The sequence below is a fragment of the Sphaerodactylus townsendi genome, linkage group LG15 (assembly GCF_021028975.2).
Source record: "Sphaerodactylus townsendi isolate TG3544 linkage group LG15, MPM_Stown_v2.3, whole genome shotgun sequence".
Classification (NCBI taxonomy): domain Eukaryota; kingdom Metazoa; phylum Chordata; class Lepidosauria; order Squamata; family Sphaerodactylidae; genus Sphaerodactylus; species Sphaerodactylus townsendi.
Window position 1 is genome coordinate 29316397 of NC_059439.1, and position 18428 is coordinate 29334824.

Here is an 18428-nt window from a genome sequence, read left to right on the forward strand (position 1 = left end):
TAGAGGGCACTAAAGGCTAAGTCTGTGGCCTTGAAAATGTTGCCCTGTCATTCTCCCATCCACATTCCCATGGTGAACAACACACAAGCCTTCACAACTCCTGTTCCAAGCAAACCACATTTGCCTTAGATCAGTGATGGCGAACCTTTTCGAGGCTGAGTGCCCAAACTGCAACCCAAAACCCACTTATTTATCGCAAAGTGCCAACATGGCAATTTAACCTGAATACTGAGGTTTCAGTTTAGAAAAAACGGTTGGCCCCAAGGTGCGTGTTACTCGGGAGTAAGCTTGTTGGTAGTCGGTGGCTTTGCTTTGAAGCAACCGTGCAACTCTTCCAATGGGTGAATCACGACCCTAGGAGGGTTTACTCAGAAGCAAGCCCCATTGTCAGCAACCGAGCTTACTCCCAGGTAAAGGATTGCGCTTTAGTTCTTCGCATGAAAATCAGTGGGGTTTAACAGCGCTTAACAGGGTTACCTACACTGCTTCCCCAAAACTCGGTCTTCGATTTAATGCTAATAATGCTAATAATCAATTAGCTAATGCTAACAATAATGCTAATAATTAAGCCCAGTGGCCCAAGCCAGCCTAGAGGTGTATGGGGACACTCTGTTTGCGTGCGCCCACAGAGAGGGCTCTGAGTGCCACCTCTGGCACCCGTGCCATAGGTTCGCCACTACTGCCTTAGATCTTCCACAGGAGCACATGCATTGCAATACTTAAGACAGTGTGTTTAATGTTTAACATACATGTAACGTTATCGCTTAGGAGGGGAACTCAGTCTGAGATGGCCACACTTATATATACTACCCTTCTTCTCATAGTGGGGTGCGTAGTTCTCCTGTGTCCACCCCAAAATCCTGTGAGGTAGATGAGGCTGAGAAGGAAAAGATGGCTCAAGACTACCAGATAAATTTCCATGGATAACCAGAGATTGGAACCTGGACCTTTCTAGGCCTAGTCCATAACTCTAGGCCCTGCATTTCCCTCAGAATGGCTTACCTGAGGGAGCTTGATGAGTTAGTGACTGAGAGTATCATTTTGGTTTTTCAGCCCACGGGGGGTTCAAAGCAGCTTCTAAGAAAAAACAAAAATATAATTTAGACAACCGCAAAACTATAGAATACTCCAAGATGACGTACTGATTCTGCACCCACTGGGCTGCCTCACCGGGAACCACCAGCTATGAGCCCTGGGCCCAGATTACTGGTTCTTGCCAAAAGACCCATGCCTCTAGCCACCCTCAGGCTTAAACATCTGTAGCTCAGGGAAAAGGGAACTGCCCAGATCTCAACTAAGAGGCCCCTTCCACACACGCAAAATAATGGATTTTCAAACCACTTTCACAACTGTTTGCAAGTGGATTTTGCTATTCCACACAGCTTCAAAGAGCACTGAAAGCAGTTTGAAAGTGCATTATTCTGCATGTGCGGAATGAGCCAGAGATTCTCAATGTTCGCCCTTCCCCTGAGAAAACTATGAGCTGCTTCCCACATCATTAAAGCACGTGAAGGAATATATATGATGTACAAAACACAAACGAGGTATCTGCAAACCTGTGTCATACAGGCACATTTGCCAAGGAGATGGACCACTTGTAGTTTTCTGTTGCATATTCATGTGTGGTGAGCCCAGGTTGGATGTTGTACAATGTAGGAAATGGCTTGAACAAGATCTGGGCGCTGCAAGATCTATCACAGGGCCTGTAAGATGTTGCTGTTCCACCAAGCCTATGGTTAGGGGCAACAACAGTGTCCAATGTACTGGTTATTGTGGGTTTGCCCAGCTGTGTGGCCATGATCTGGTAGATCTTGTTCCTAATGTTTTGCCTGCATCTGTGGCTGGCATCTTCAGAGGTGTATCACAGAGAGAAGTCTGTTACACACTGTGTCTACCCACTCTAACCCTAGACACAGTGTGTAACAGACTTCTCTCTGTGACACACCTCTGAAGATGCCAGCCACAGATGCAGGCGAAACGTTAGGAACAAGATCTACCAGACCACGGCCACACAGCCCGAAAAACCCACCACAACCAATTGAATCTGGCCGTGAAAGCCTTCGACAATACAGTGTCCAATATACTCCACTTGCTTCACTGCCATCAGATCCTCTGAAGATGCCAACCACAAGTGCAGGTCAGGAGAAAATGCTATTGGAACTTGGCCATACAACCCGGAAAACCCACAACACCCTAGTGATTCCAGCTGTGAAAGCCTTCGGCAATACAGTGTCCAATATAGATGATCTTCCTTTCCCCTTCCCTTTAATTAATTCCCCTTAGTTATTGATTCTGAGTTACCGTAGCTTTCATTGTAAATCTATTGCTGGCCACCCTAAGCCCATTTATAAAGAAAGGCAGTCTAAACATTGAAATATAAATATATATTTCGAAAGTCCCAGGTGGCAACTGTGCCTTGGAGAGTCAGCAAAGGAATCCGCTGCCGCCGCGTCTCTGTGTTCCCAGCAACTCTTTGCCAAGTGACTGCCTTTGTCTGTGGGGCAAACCATCCGAAGAAATTATTAATCCGTGCCAGCCTGTGGACTCTCACTTCCTTGTTCCTTGTTCACCTGTTCCTGTTGACAAGGGGTGAAGTACACAGCGCGAAAACAGGCAAACCTGCAGCCATGGAAGACCGTCAAGAAAGGGATTTGGGGACCCAGGGCGATGACACAGGTATGGGGTGAGCTTCCTTCTTCGGGGGTACTGGCTGGATTCAAGGATTTCTAGCATTATTATTCTACTGTGCCAACTGCAACATTGGTTGTCAACAAGGGCATTTGCTCAGCACCAGCTATGAACTTGGAGCAAACACACAGGATAGTCAATTTTTAAAGGATGAGCAGGTGAGTGGCTTGCCCCCAGAGGTAAGGGAGGAGTTACAGGTATATCACCGGTATATCACAGTGCCTCTGAAATTCTTATTTGACAAATTCTTATGGAGTAAAGCTCTCTGTGACAAACTGGCTTATGGACTGACCCTTTATTAGGGGGATGTCTTTGGACTTCTTCTTTCTGACTCCCGTATGCACCCAAAAACTCCATTCTGCATGCTTTCTCCAGGGTCCAGCCTGGGTCGCCGTAGCCCATCTCTCTTCCTCCAGCTACCGAGCAACCAGACCCTGCGTTTCCGTGGCAACAAGGCTGAAGCCTGGGGAGCAGCTTTGGAGGGCGCAGCGGAACCCCCAGAGGATGCTCGGGAACTGGTGCCCCCCTCCGTGGTCGGGGAGGAAGAGGAAGACAGGAAGCCCCTGAGAGAGCTGCCCCTCTGTCTTGAGGAAAAACGAGAGCTCAGGTAGCTGCTGGGTTGTTTTGGAGAGGGTTAAAAAGAACACAAGATGCCCAGGCTCCCAGGGGAATAGATAGCTAGAGGAGTTGAGAGAGCGAAGCGTCCTCCAGACCTCTTGAGTTTCCTCGTGGCAGAGGATTCTGGGAAACAAGAACATCTGGGAAGAAAATCAGATTTCTTGAAGTGGTTCTGGTGGGTTGGCCTCTTTTGGCGAGCACAGATAGTTGCAAAGGAAGGTGCAACCTCTCCAAGTTGGTGGATTGGGCGGCAAAACACCGTCCTCTACTGTTGTGGTGGCGAACCTATGGCACTCCAGATGTTCATGGACTTCAGTTCCCATCAGCCCCTGCCAGCATGGCCAATTGGCAGGGGCTGGTGGGAATTGTTGTTCCTGAACATCTGGAGTGCCATAGGTTCGCCACCACTGCTCTACTGCCACCAGCTCATAATTCATGTGGTATGTTCCTGTTGGCCTGTGGTGGTGAACCTTTGGCACTCCAGATGTTATGGACTACAATTCCCATCAGCCCCAATTGGCCATGCTGGCAGGGGCTGATGGGAATTGTAGTCCATAACATCTGGAGTGTCAAAGGTTTGCCACCACTGCTGTAGGCCATGGTCTGGATAGCCTAAGCTCATCGTGTCTCTTCAGCACTGGCGTATGTAGGGTGGGGAAAACCAGGCCGGTAGCCCTGGGCACTACTTGCCTAGGGGCACTCAGGTCACCTCTTTGCAAAGCAGAAAGCAGCCACTGCTCAGAGGACTGGTCTACCCACTGTTAAGAAGCAGGTCTACGAGTTCTTCTTATTGGTGGGTAGACTAGCCCTCCAGACAGCTGTTAGCCAGAGTTGAAAGTAATGGGTAAACCTAGCTCCAGGGAGCTTGGTTATGCTTAACCAATTTGAAAGGAGTGGGTAGACCTACCAACAGAGAACTAGTCTTCCAAGATGGGGAAGACCGGTTGGATTGGGGGACGGGAGCAATTCAGTGCTTGCCCTGGGCGTCATTTTCTGTAGAAACGCTCTTGCTCTTCAGGTTTCAGAAGTTAAATGGGGGCAGCCCTGGTCAGTATTTGGATGGGAGACCACCAAGGAAGTCAAAGGTCGCTGTGCAGTGGCATTTGATGGCAAACCACCTCTGTACATCTGTTGTCCGGAAAACCCCTACAGGGGTCGGCCTCAACTTGTTAGTGCTTTCCACCCTCACATTTCTGTGGAAGACTTTGTAAGTTCAGAAAAGATGTGGGGATCTGGCCATAACCTTCAAGAAGCAGAGCTCCAAGCATGCAGTCGGATGGCGACAAGACTTTGGTGTTCCCCTCAGGCTTCTGCAAGAGCAGGCAGCCAGTAGGCTGAGCGGCTGGCACCTCTGGCGCGCGGGAAAACGACGGACGCTACGCCAACTCAGGAGCCAGGCGGGCGCAGTAATGTCGTATGCTGTGATGTGGAAGAGCACGCTGCGCCACATCGAAGGTACGGGTGGTGTGTGATTAGGTTTAGGTTTGGGGCCGGGCCAGGTTGTAGTGGCGAGTCTAACCTTATCAGCTCCCACCTTCTGCTCCCCAAAGGCCACTTTGGAACTGGGATCCAGTCGTATTTCAGCTTCCTGCGATTCCTGGTGCTGATGAACTTCGTTGCTTCCTTGCTGGTGGTGGCATTTGTGGTCGCGCCCAACGCTGCCTTCGAGGCCCTCCACCTCAATTGGACACGGCATACGAGCAACACCTCAGGTAGGTGGACGCGCCTGGAATCCCAGGTTCCCCGGAGGAGAAACTATCACAGCTGACAGTGTGAACAGAAACACCTAAACATGTGTCTATATTTATTGTCCCCTGACCTGGATGGCTCAGGCTAGCCTGAATCTTGTCAGAGCTCGAAACTAAGCAGGGATTCCACCAAGGAATGCCAGGGTTGTTATGTAAGGGAAGGCAACAGGAAACCACATCCGTTAGTCTCTTGCCTTTAAAACTCTTCAGGGCTGCCGTAAGTCAGCTACAACTTGATGGCCCTTTACGCCAGTAGTGGGATCCAAACATTTTAGTAACAGGTTCCCATGGTGGTGGGATTCAAACAGTGGCGTAGTGCCAGTGGGGCTGGAAGCTGAGGGCACTTTACGGAGCTGTGGTGGCTGGGCATTCCTGGGGTCATGGGGAGTATTAATGAATTTCTCTGTGACTGTAAAAAAAACTCTTACTGTACCAAAAAAAAGTTCCCCTACTTATTTCTAGCTGGTATCTTTCTGGGTCCATAATTTTAAAATCTCATTACTAGCAAGTCCTATGCATCACTACTGCCAACAGAAACAACTACTTCCTCCTCTCCCAAATTGGACTGCCTGTCAAATGCTTAATACTTCTTAAATACTTAATCTTTGTTTCTAGAAATCCAAAGATAGCTGAGACTCCTCTCCTTAAACAAGGAACTTTACCATATTTCTAAAACATGTTTTTTAAAACATTCCCAACGGGGAGAATTGAGATCCCGTTTTCTACCTATCAGCTAACCAGTTTCAAGCATAGGAAACAACAGGGACTCTTTATGATTTTTTTTGGACCCTAATGGAATTTCTAATGGAAGAAACAGACCCAATTGAAAAGTAACCCCTTCTCGGCACACACAAATAATTAGTAACCACGGCCTCTCAGGAACTGGGTGAGAACCTGCTGGATCCCAACCTCTGCTTCATTTACGCTTTACCACACATATTTACTGGGTCAGCATTTGTGGGTCTTTTTTTCATCCCTGTAGCAAGGTTTTCTCACGGCAGGGGTAGAGAATTCTCTGCGGCTCTTCCAGATGTTCAGGAACTACAATTCCCATCAGCCTACTGTCACTGCTAGCATGGCTAAATGGGTGGCCAATGCTGGATAGAGGCTGATGGGAATTAGTAGTTCCTGAACATCTGGAGAGGCCGCAGCTTCCTGCACTTATTCTACGCATGATCAAGCTGGACAGAACTTTTCTCTGATGCTTCCCTCGCATTCCTTGTTGCCTCTGCTTCCGTCACTTTCCGTGCTCTCTTAAATTGGCTCAAAGGTGGTTTGAGAGAGCACAGAGAAACAACGGAACTGTGGGAAAACAGCAACTGAGAAACAAGGAAGCTCGGAGGAAAACTGCGGCAGGTTGGCACCCCAGCCATGGAAGAACCTCTGGGTAACAAGACCCTATCCCTTCTGTGCAGAAGAGGCAGAAATTCTACACGTGGAGCAGCAGTGGCGTAGGAGGTTAAGAGCTCGTGTATCTAATCTGGAGGAACCGAGTTTGATTCCCAGCTCTGCCGCCTGAGCTGTGGAGGCTTATCTGGGGAATTCAGGTTAGCCTGTATACTCCCACACATGCCAGCTGGGTGACCTTGGGCTAGTCACAGCTTCTCAGAGCTCTCTCAGCCCCACCTACCTCACAGGGTGTTTGTTGTGAGGGGGGAAGGGCAAGGAGATTGTCAGCCCCTTTGAGTCTCCTACAGGAGAGAAAAGGGGGATATAAATCCAAACTCTTCTTCTTCTTCTCCTCCATTGCATTGCTGAATTCTGCCCTTTCGTCGCAAACCTTTTAAAATTAGGACAGATCAGAGTGTGTTATGCTAAATTTATTTTCTGGGACTTCTGTATTTGACAGAGGAGTCTACAAGAGTTTCTGTTGTAGCCCCTGGATGTGAGTCAGGGAAATTAATTCCTTCTGTCCCTTTCCTTTAAGCAAACGCCTCTTGTCTACATTATGACCCCACCAGCCATGGCTTGATCAGCTATTTCTCCTACATCATGGATCTTCTGTCAGGCAAGGTGAGGGACTGTATCCCAAGAATATCCCCAGAACGGGCTCCCCTGGCCCGTTTCCAGTGGTGATCAGTTATTTGCGTGCATGTCTCCCTACAGGGTTTCATGGAACTCACCTACCTGTTCTACGGCTACTACCAAAATTCGGCTGTCGATTTTGCCAGCTTCTCATACAACGTCCCCCTGGCCTATCTGCTCACAGGGTTCTTCTACCTCCTCTTCTGTCTGATATGGATCGTACACAGGTGAGAACGACTCAACACTATCCTAACGACCGTCTTCCATCCCTGAGGCAGCTACCCCTTGAGAAAAGTGGACAATACATAACGTCAAGAAGTCGATTTCGACTACCTTTAATGGCATATAAATAGTTTAACATTAACACTGCAAGATAATAACAGCCTTTACAACTTCTGACGAGTTAAAATAACACCATTTAAAAATTAACGTCAAGAAGTAAATGTAAAGAAATCCCCCAGCTGGCGGAGGAATCTCTTTTCAATGTCTGACGCTTTTCCGTCTGCCAATTTAGCGGGAAGATTTCAAAAAAAATCCCACGGCACAGGAGGGTAGGTGTTTGCAATTCAGAAGTAGACTAGGTCACACATCCTACTGCATTGTGAGCTCCACAAAGAGGAAAGGAAGTCTCTAATTCAACCATTGTTAATTATTATTATTATTATTTATTATACTTGTATACCGCCCTCCCCCGGAGGGCTCACTATAATTCAGTCGCAGGTAACCCTGACTTAGCTCTTACAATAATTTTATTGGAAGACAGGGTTCCTTGTACATCTTGGCACGTAGCTAAATTTTGTATGTTCGCATATAATAAGCGTAGATCCATGTTAAGACAGGGAGCAGTATTAGATGATGGAGATTGTTATAATGTTGTAAGTTGAGGCTTCTTGTACCATGGATTGCTGTATATATGAACAATTTGAATTCGTCTTTGTTTTCTTTTTGCTGGCCGTGCGGCCGTAATAAACTCTGATGATGGTCTTTTCTCTCTTCTCTTCCTTCCTCAGGTCAGTCTATTGTCTCAAACACAGCTTGGTGAGTGAAGACACTTCCTTTGGATCCTACAGCAACAAAGTGTTTGCTGGCTGGGATTTTGGACTGATGCAGACCAGCGCGGTGCAACTAAAACACAAGAGTATTTGCTACGACTTGCGGGTGAGGCCTGTTGACCATTCTATGTGCTTAATGTCCCCCCATTTGGGCAAACGGGAGTCTTGCGGCACCTTTATTTCTGCCGTGCCGTAATGTGGTTCCCCCACCCCCTGCGATTATGATCACAGAAGCCTTCATTGGGGGATGCTAAGGAGTCTCTTTCCCTTGCAGATGGATCTTGAAGAGGAGGCGTTCCGCAGGCGTCTGGCAGAGCAGACCACCAAACAACGGGCCTTTCTGTACATCCTCCGGGGTCTGCTCAACATCCTGGTTTTAGGTCTGCTGGGAGCTGGCTTTTTCTGCATCTACCTGGCGACAGAGTATTCCCAGTGGCTTCTAGGATCGGTAAAGGAACCACTTCCGCGTGCAGTCTCCCTATCAGTACCTTTGCTATTTCTATTGGTGGGGGGGACCCCCGAAAAAGAAGAAGAGTTGGATTTATATCCCCCCTTTCTGTCCTGTAAGCAAAGTCAAAGGGGCTCCTTTTCCTTGCCCCCTCTAACAACAAGCACCCTGTGAGGTGGGTGGGGCTGAGACAGCTCCGAAGAACTGTGACTAGCCCAAGGTCACCCAGCTGGTATGTTTTGGAGGGCACAAGCTAATCTGGTTCCCCAGATAAACCTCCACAGCTCAAGTGGCAGAGTGCAGAATCAAACCCGGTTCTCCATATTAGAGTGCACCTGCTCTTAACCACTACACCAGGTTTAAAGCCTGATTTATTTGATGATGTGTTCAGTAACCGCACTGCCCTCTTGGGAGCACACTGGGAGAGGAAGCCTGGACCGAAAGGAAAACCAGATCTTATACTGTCTGGACCAATTAACAAAAACAGTAAAAGTCCATGCGTAGAAACTCTGCTGAGCTGTGCGACAAGCAGAAATTCAACAGGCATGGGTCTCCCCATAGTTGCACCTGTTGAACCTCTGCTGGAGAATCTCAAGAAAGGAGACCGTAAATCCCATTAGGTTTCCCTCTTTCCCTCTCTATCTTTGCTGTTAATTTCTTTCCCAGAATTCTCTCTCTTTCTCTAGGTGGACTCTCCAATCAAAGGTCAAGTTACCTTGGAGCTGTTGGGGGCTTATCTCCCATCCGTGGTCATCACAATTGCTAACCTCCTTCTCCCGATTATTTTTGGGGTCATCGTGCAACTAGAGAAATATCCACTCAGCTTCGAAATCAAAATCACTCTCCTCAGGTACAGGAAGTGCTGGATATTCTGTGGGGCTTGCCGCATACCAGCGTGAGAGCCAGCGTGGTGTGGTGGTTAAGAGCAGGTGCATTCTAATCTGGAGAACCGGGATTGATCCCCCCATTCTGCCACTTGAGCTGTGGAGGCTTATCTGGTGAACCGGATTAGCTTGTGCACTCCAACACATGCCAGCTGGGTGATCTTAGGCTAGTCACAGTTCTTCAGAGCTCTTTCAGCCCCACCCGCCTCGCAGGGTGTTTGTGGTGGGGGGTGGGGAAGGGAAAGGAGATTGTAAGCCCCTTTGAGTCACCTTACAGGAGAGAAAGGTGGGGTATGAATCCAAACTCCTCTTCTTCTCCAGGGAAACCAGTCTCTGTACTCTAGAGTTTAGTTGTAATTCTGGGAGAACACCAGATCCATCTACAGGTTGACATCCCTACTTGGCAAGCAGCTCTTAAACGAGCCTGCCCGGGTGGTTGTTGTTCAATTGCTTGTTCAAACCGTCTGCCTTTCTTTCTGGCAGGAATGTCTTCCTCCGTCTTGCAAGTCTAGTGGTCCTTCTCATCTCACTTTGGTCCCAGATCACTTGTGACGGGGATCCACAACATCCAGACTGCAAGGACTGTGGATACAGCCACCTATTCCTGGTGAGGAGAACCAGCGGTTGAGGGTTTGTTTGTTGTTTTATTCTGAGCAAAGTCTGCCCATTACTTCCTCTCTCACCACTTCTGGCTGCCTCTGATCAGATCCCTGTTATGTAATAGCACCTTCTATAGCAGCAGTGGCGTAGGAGGTTAAGAGCTCGTGTATCTAATCTGGAGGAACCGGGTTTGATTCCCAGCTCTGCCGCCTGAGCTGTGGAGGCTTATCTTGGGAATTCAGATTAGCCTGTGCACGCCCACACACGCCAGCTGGGTGACCTTGGGCTAGTCACAGCTTCTCAGAGCTCTCTCAGCCCCACCTACCTCACAGGGTGTTTGTTGTGAGGGGGGAAGGGCAAGGAGATTGTAAGCCCCTTTGAGTCTCCTGCAGGAGAGAAAGGGGGGATATAAATCCAAACTACTCCTCCTCCTCCTCCTCCTCCTCCTCCTCCTCCTCCTCCTCCTTCTTCTTCTTCTTCCTTGTATCACCTGCCTCAGATTGGGGTGGGTCAGCCAAAGATCTGGCTTTGCCTATTGGGTTGAGGAATCCTGAAGAATGTATTGTCGAAGCCTTTCACGGCCAGATTCTACAGATTGTGGTGGGTTTTCCGGGCTGTGTGGCCGTGGTCTGGTAGATCTTGTTCCTAACGTTTCGCCCGCATCTGTGGCTGGCATCTTCAGAGGTGTATCACAGAGAGAAGTCTGCTACACACTGTGTCCAGTGAGAAGGGAATGTTGGGTGAAATGGGGACACCCTCCAAATCATCTACTTTCCCCAGCGGAACTGAGGTCTGTAGTCTGAGCTGTAATTCTGGGAGATTCCCAGGTTCTACCTGGAGTTTGGAATCCCGACTTCCCAGACTCCAGTCCCAAATCTCCAGGAATTTTCCAACCTAGACCTGGCACCCCTAAGGACAAATAGCTATCAGGAGTTCTGGATTATCTGGGAGGGCTGCAGCCTGCAGGGAAGAGAAGAGATACCTAGAATGCCTTATCCGTAGCTGTGCCAGGTAAGGTCTGAGATGGTTCCTTTTGCCCTTCCAGTGCTGGGAGACTTCAGTGGGACAGGAAATGTACAAACTGTTGATCTTCGACCTGCTCATCATGTTGCTTGTCATGCTGTTCGTGGAATTTCCAAGGAAGTAAGTCTTGCTACCCCTGCAGTGTAGAATCTGGGCAGAAGGCTGTCTTCCGGCCCGTATGAAATCATCTGCTTCTGATTGGGGGGATTAACTCACTGAAACCCAGGGCTGAAAGGAATGTAAAGACCATCTAGCCTATCTAGGGTAGCCTACAGGCATGGAGAAAAATGTCCTGATCCTTTAATAGCAGCTTATTGGGATGTTATGTCCCAGGTTATTTATCCCCAAGCCATGAAAAGCTTAAGCCTCTATTAGAGAGACATTTTTCTTCAGATCTGGTGGAAACCACAGCATTGGTCCCATCCAAAAGCCATGTAATACCTTTTGTTAAGACTAACCCAGATGGTCTGAAACAGCGTGCAAGCTTCCGGGTTCTCCAGAACTCTTAATCAGGCTGGATATGAAAAACAAAAAAAGGTGAGAGGAGGGATCTTTCAGGCCAGGAAGGAAGGAAGGAAGGAAGGAAGGAAGGAAGGAAGGAAGGAAGGAAGGAAGGAAGGAAGGAAGGAAGGAAGGAAGGAAGGAAGGAAGGAAGGAAGGAAGGAAGGAAGGAAGGAAGGAAGGAAGGAAGGAAGGAAGGAAGGAAGGAAGGAAGGAAGGAAGGAAGGAAGGAAGGAAGGAAGGAAGGAAGGAAGGAAGGAAGGAAGGAAGGAAGGAAGCCCACTGAAAATACAACAAACAAGTTGACCAAATGTTTCTTTGAGAGCCACGCTACACATTCATGTTGTTAACCAGTTGGGATTCTGTAGATCCAATTTGGGTTCCCTGCAGCCACACAGCAGCTTCAGGGAATGGATTTTTTAAAAATGAGGAAGAGTCAGAGGATCACAACCATGGGGGCCGTGAGGGCTCCTGCCATTTTCGCACACCAAGGCCACTCTTGGGTCCATGTGGAGTAGTCTCTGCAGAGTGGCAAAAGCAGGAAACTAACTCTCCCGGCGCTGTTTTGACATTGAAAAACAGGGTCTTTTGGTGGGGGGAGGTAGAAGCTCTTCCGTCCGTCCCCCCAGTGGCATTTTGAGCCCATTCAGTCTCTTCTTTATTTATTAAATGCCATTCCCTGAAGCTGCTGTGTGGTTGGGAAGAGCCCGAGTGAACTTTTATTTTGGCCCTGACCCCAGACAGAACTCCTGAATCCATGAAAAGGCTGAGAGCAGGCAGTCCTCATACTGACAATGCTGGAAATTACTTTTAGTTTGTGCACAAGGGCAGAAAAATCAATGAAGCTTGTGGTTTCAGATAATTAAGGCTCAAGAGCTCTTATATTGTGCTTTCTCCTAAATCACCGACGTGCGTGGATTGAAATAAGTGTGCGGTTTAGACACAAGCCTCTTCCCAGTTTTATTCCACAGGGGCAGCATTCACGAAAAAGCACAAGGGATGCTCAAGGTGTACTTCCAGCATTGTGCGTGAAATATCGGCTTTCCCAGTGGCAACTTTAGCTGGGTCGAGGGCACTTGGATTCTGGGATCACACAAGCCAAAACTCCCTCCCTCCCTCCCTCCCTCCCTCCCTCCCTCCTTCCTTCCTTCCTTCCTTCCTTCCTTCCTTCCTTCCTTCCTTCCTTCCTTCCCTCCCCTCCCTCCCTCCTCCCCTCCCTCCCTCCCTCCCTCCTCCCTCCCTCCCTCCTTCCCTCCCTCCCTCCTTCCTTCCTTCCTTCCTTCCCCCCCCCCCCCCTCCTTCCTTCCTTCCCTCCCTCCCTCCCTCCCTCCCTCCCTCCCTCCCTCCTTCCTTCCTTCCTTCCTTCTTTCCCTCCCTCCCTCCCTCCCTCCTTCCTTCCCTCCCTCCCACAACAGCCCCCTGAACATATGAAGCTGTCTTACATCACCAATCCCTCTTGTTCAATGTTGTTTACTCTGCCCGGCCGCCGCTCTCAAGTGTCTCCGCTTTGCATAATCCGCATCTGGTTATGTTATTCTTCTTCATTCCAGGATGCTGGTGACGTATTTGCCTTCCTGCCCATTGCTGAAATTATGGGGGCAGCAAGAATTCATGGTGCCCTCCAATGTCCTGGATCTGGTGTACGGACAGACCTTGTGCTGGACGGGGGCTCTCTTCTGCCCGCTGCTGCCTGTGCTCAACACTCTCAAATATATTTTAGTTTTCTACCTGAAAAAGGTGATTCCTGGGTGGAGAGAGGTTTGGGAGCAAAGACTTATGGGTTCCTTAGAAAGGGGACATTTGCCCTGGTGGGGGAAAGGCTGAGAACAGGACACATAAGGAATTTGGGGGTCTTATACACCGTTTTCAAACCTCTTACCTTTAGGAAACATTTTCTATATTGCCATTTGCTGAGCAAACCTTGCCTGTCAGTGCAGATTGGGTGCAACATTTTTAATTCTCCCCTGTGCATTAAAAAACAAAAGACAAAACATAACGCATCTCTGTTTTAAGTGGAAAACCAGAACAGCAAGGAAAAGACAACGTTGGAAACTATCCTTCTGAAGTGCTCTTCTTTGCTTAAAAAGGAAAGTTTGCTATCCTCGCTGGGGAGCCCCTGATAATCTTCCAAGAAACCCCAGAGCTCCCTGGAGACTTTTAGTCTATAGCAGTGGTGGCGAACCTATGGCACGGGTGCCAGAGGTGGCACTCAGAGCCCTCTCTGTGGGCACATGTGCACAGAGTTCGTCATGTGATAGTGTAATTATTTCAGGGAGATTATTAGCATTAAACCTAAGACCTAGTTTTGGGGAACCAGTGTAGGTAACCCTGTTAAGCGCTGTTAAACCCTACTGATTTTCATGGGAAGAACTAAAGTGTGATCCTTTACCTGGGAGTAAGCTTGGTTGGTGGCAATGGGGCTTGCTTCTGAGTAAACCCTCCTAGAGTCGTGATTCACCCGTTCAAAGCATTGCACAGTTGCTTCAAAGCAATGCCACTGACTACCACTAAACTTACTCCCGAGTAATGCATGCCTTGGAGCCAACTGTTTTTTCTATACTAAAACCTCAGTATTCAGGTTAAATTGCCGTGTTGGCACTTTGCGATAAATAAGTGGGTTTTGGGTTGCGATTTGGGCACTCGGTCTTGAAAAGGTTCGCCATCACTGGTCTGTAGGCTGGGTCTGCCATAATGGAAATCTTCACTTGCCTCTTAAATGACAGGCAGGTGATCATCCTCTTTGGGGCCTCATCTCACCATGCTTTCACCTGGCGCAGGGCCTGATGATTTGTGTGTTTAGGTAGATTCCGTTGCACCTTATTCTAGGGGCTTATTACGTGAAAGGATTCGTAGCTTCTCTTGGCATTGGGACGTGAACGAGTTCTTTCTTACCCCATTTTCTTCCTCCTCCTTTCTAGCTAACCCTCTATGCCAACTGCCGGCCGGCCGACCGGACATTTCGGGCCTCCAGCTCCAATTTCTTTTTCCTGTTGGTTTTGCTCCTGGGTCTAACAATTTCTTGCGTTCCTGCCCTGTACAGCATGTTTGTGTGAGTACAAGACCTTTGTTCACTCTTATCATTTCAACCACCCCCAACCTCGCTCCCCAAGACCTGTGGGCCTTGGGAAGCGAGAGGGGAGAAGAAGTGGGGGCCCCCACCTCCCTTCCCCGTTTCCCAAGCAGCGCAGGGCTTGGGAAACAAGGGGAGGGGGGGACCAGCTCGATCCTGTCCACCCACCCCCATCTAGAAGAAGAAGAGTTTGGATTTATATCCCCCCTTCCTCTCCTGCAGGAGACTCAAAGGGGCTTACAATCTCCTTGCCCTTCCCCCCTCACAACAAACACCCTGTGAGGTAGGTGGGGCTGAGAGAGCTCCGAAGAACTGTGACTAGCCCAAGGTCACCCAGCTGGCGTGTGTGGGAGTGTACAGGCTAATCTGAATTCCCCAGATAAGCCTCCACAGCTCAGGTGGCAGAGCTGGGAATCAAACCTGGTTCCTCCAGATTAGATACACGAGCTTAACCTCCTACGCCACTGCTGCTCTAGAGCCCATTTTATTTCATTTAAAATGGGCTTTACCATTAGTGAACGTAATAAACGATTGAGTCTTTCACTCCCCCCAATGCTTCTGTTATGTCCCCGTTCTCTCTCCCCTACAGTCTGCCCCCTTCCAAAGCCTGTGGCCCATTTCGAGGTGAGCCCACCATGTGGAACACAGTCTCCAGTGCCATTTCTGAGCTGCACCCGACCACCCAGGGATTCCTGGAGTTTGTAGGCTCTCTGGCCTTTGCGGTGCCCTTGTTCCTGTTGCTGAGGTGAGGAGGATGCTGAGGTGGGCATTTGGGTTCTGAGAATGGGGACAGGGAGGGAGGGAGAAGAGAAAAGGATGCTGTGCCTGGGAACAGAAGCACACACAGTGGTTCCGTGCTGTTACCCCCAATCCCCTGCCTTCTGTCTTCTATTTCATCTTCAAGCATCCTCATGTTCTACCTCGTGGCTCTCGCGGGCACCTATAGCTCTGTCGTCAAAAGTCTGAAAGCGCAGCTCCAATTGGTGAGTGGTTAACAAGGGGCATCGTGGGAGTGTGGCCAGGGGGCAGAAACCAACCTCTTGCGTTGGCTGGTTCATGATCGCAATCTGCCCTTTAGGAGGGTTTGACGCGGGTTAGGCACCTAAATGAGTGAAGGTACAGTTTCGGGACATGTTGGTTTAATCTTTGCTTCCCCAAATAGGCCGGGAGGGATCTACTTCCACTTTAGACCTTCATGCCAGTCAGACTTAACAAAGTTGTGTTTTGATGGAACAATGGAAAAAGTCTTCCCTTCACCGTTTTAAAACTGCTTCCCAAGTTGGTTTTTGTGATTGGACTTCCCCAAAGATGAAGGGAAAGTCTCCCCACCCTCTAGCACAGTGATGGCGAACCTATGGCACGGGTGCCAGAGGTGGCATGCGGAGCCCTCTCTGTGGGCACACGTGCCCAGAGTTCATCATGTGGTGGGTGGAAAATCACCCCCCCCCCCCACACACACATCTAGGCTGGCCTGGGCCACTGAACATGACATGCGCGCACCGCAGTGAGCAGGGAAGACTTGGCTGGCGGGCCTGGTGCCTGTGCTCTGGGTGGCTGCTGCCCAAGGGGTGTGTGTGTGTGCAGATGAGGCAGATATGCTATACAGGAACAGAGCAGTCCGTGTGGGACTTGCTGGAGGCTCGAGCGGGTGGGGCAGAGGAAGAGGGAGCCAACCAGTTTTTCCTAAACGAAAAGCTCAGTATTCAGGTTAAATTGCTTTGTTGGCACTTTGTGATAGATAAGTGGGATTTGGGTTGCAGTTTGGGCACTCAGTCTCAAAAAGATTCGCCATCACTGCTCTAGCAGTTTTGATGTTAACAAAATTGCACCTGCCATTTTCCCCAAACAACACTGGTCTTTTCTCTGTGGGAAGATGAAAAGTGAGAGCACATTCATACAAAGGAGCAAATACTGGAAAATGCTTGGTAACGTTTGGTACCATCAGTCTGGTATGGAGTAGTGCGAAAGATTCAGTCCCTTTCTTTCCAGCTTTTCTCTCTGTTCCTCATCCGCAGGAGGGTCAGGACAAGCTGTTCTTAGTGAAGCAGATCTCCGAGTTGAGCCAATGAAGCAGAAGAATGCACGACAAGATAACATCCTGCTTGCCAGAAGGAACTTGTTGACTATCATTGATTTTTATCGTATCAGCTCTGTCTATTCATAACCTTCGCTTCTGAATGCTAGAGCCTCCTGTTCATCACCTGTTCTCTCAAGAGAGGGCTCCGTCCAGTTTAAACTGCTCAACAAAATATTTTTAATGCCTTTTCAAGAAGGACTAATTCTTGGACTTAGAACTGAAATGCGTTTGGTTCCGATTTCAAATATTCTGAAAGGTCAGGATTTTAAGGAGAATTTGCCTTTTCATAAAGGAATATGAGATCTGGTGTGTAAAAAGTCAAATTGCACCAAAGGGTAAGTTTAAATATTAACTTTAAAAAAATAAAAACACATGCAAATATTGTTCCATCAACTGTGAATGAATAACATTTGTGAAAATGCGACTCGGTATTGTGCAAGCATTTCATGTCTAATTTTGTAGGGCTCATTTTCATAGAAAGCCAGTCTGGTGTAGACCCAGTTTCGAATCCTCATTGTGAAACTGGTCAAATAACCTTGGGACAGTCATTTTCTCTCCGACTAACCTACCTAACAGGATGGCTGTGAGAATAAAATGGGGAATGCCGCTTTGAGCTCTTTGAAGGAATGGTGGGATAAAAATTCATCCATAAATTGTACTGAAAAGAAACAGGTCTAGGTTTCAGCTGTTATGAAATATTGTCTGTGTTCAAATTTGGCTTGGAATGCATGCCTTTAAAGTTTACTCCCTGTTCAAAGCAAACTATCTCAGCCAGGGGCATAAGGAGCCCTGGGCAAAACCTGAGTTGGATGCCCCACCCCCAGCCCCCCAGCCACCCCATGGGCGGCCACCCCACCACGACCAAAACAATATTTTTTTTGCACCAGGTCACTGGTGCCTGCAGGGGGTGCATTTTTAGACACATCTGCACCAAAATGACATATCCGCACCACGCCGGCCAATCAAGCGGCAGGAGGAGGAGGAGGAAGGGCAGCAGTCCAATCGGCGCGCTCTCTCAGGACTCGTCACCCCGGAGGCGACGGGGAGGGAAGGAGGGGTTCCCGTCATTGGCTTCAAACGCCCCCCCCCCCCACTTGGCCTGGCTCCCCCGGGACCCCCCTCCCCCTCTCCTGATCGGGTGCCGCAGCTAAGGAGAATCTGCCCCACAGTGCTGGGGAGAGACCCCCGTCCCTCCCCTGGACCACGCCACGCTGACCGCCGCTTTCGCACGAGACCGCACGTGGATGTCATGGGGTGATTCCGGTATATTTCCCAAGCCTCTTTGAGCTTGGCAGCCCGTTTGCTGCTGCTGCCCTCCAGTGGCCAAAGGTGTGAATTACAAGCGCAAAATTCTAGTCTTTACATTAGAATTGCAAGGCATATACTTCCCTGTCATCTGCACAGAATTTCGCGAAGTGTCACTTCTGAGCATCAGTGCCCTGATCAAAATGTCCCTGATTCACAAGTTACAGAATGAACCGCTCCATTTAAGGAAATACTTCAATTTTGGCTTAAGTTTCGTGGTGGGAATTTTTTCAATGTTATACGCTGGAGTTATGAAAACTAAAATTATCTGTTCCATTGGTAAAAATGTGATGTGAGAACCAAGTACCCCCACAGAGGGGGAAATCAACGTACCACACACACAAAATACCACCAAATTTGCCCCATAATTAAGTAAATCAGCGAGGGCT

At 48.8% G+C, this 18428-nt stretch overlaps 1 protein-coding gene across 2 annotated transcripts; it reads left to right on the forward strand.

Annotated features, from left to right (window-relative positions):
* Nucleotides 1-2583: 2583 nt before the first annotated feature.
* TMC4 (transmembrane channel like 4) lies at nt 2584-17134 on the forward strand. 2 transcript variants are annotated; one of them, XM_048517530.1, is made up of 16 exons: nt 2584-2676; nt 3064-3295; nt 4613-4761; nt 4857-5018; nt 6982-7067; nt 7161-7306; nt 8090-8237; nt 8406-8579; nt 9266-9429; nt 9947-10070; nt 11109-11206; nt 13138-13324; nt 14506-14636; nt 15247-15402; nt 15562-15640; nt 16673-17134. In XM_048517530.1, exons 1-16 carry the CDS (start codon nt 2628-2630, stop codon nt 16724-16726), a joined length of 2139 nt encoding a protein of 712 aa, XP_048373487.1. In that variant the 5' UTR covers nt 2584-2627; the 3' UTR covers nt 16727-17134. The 2 variants fall into 2 exon arrangements, with proteins under 2 accessions (XP_048373487.1, XP_048373488.1); XM_048517531.1 differs by lacking the exon at nt 3064-3295 and having other exon boundaries at nt 2593-2676.
* The last annotated feature ends 1294 nt before the right edge of the window (nt 17135-18428 follow it).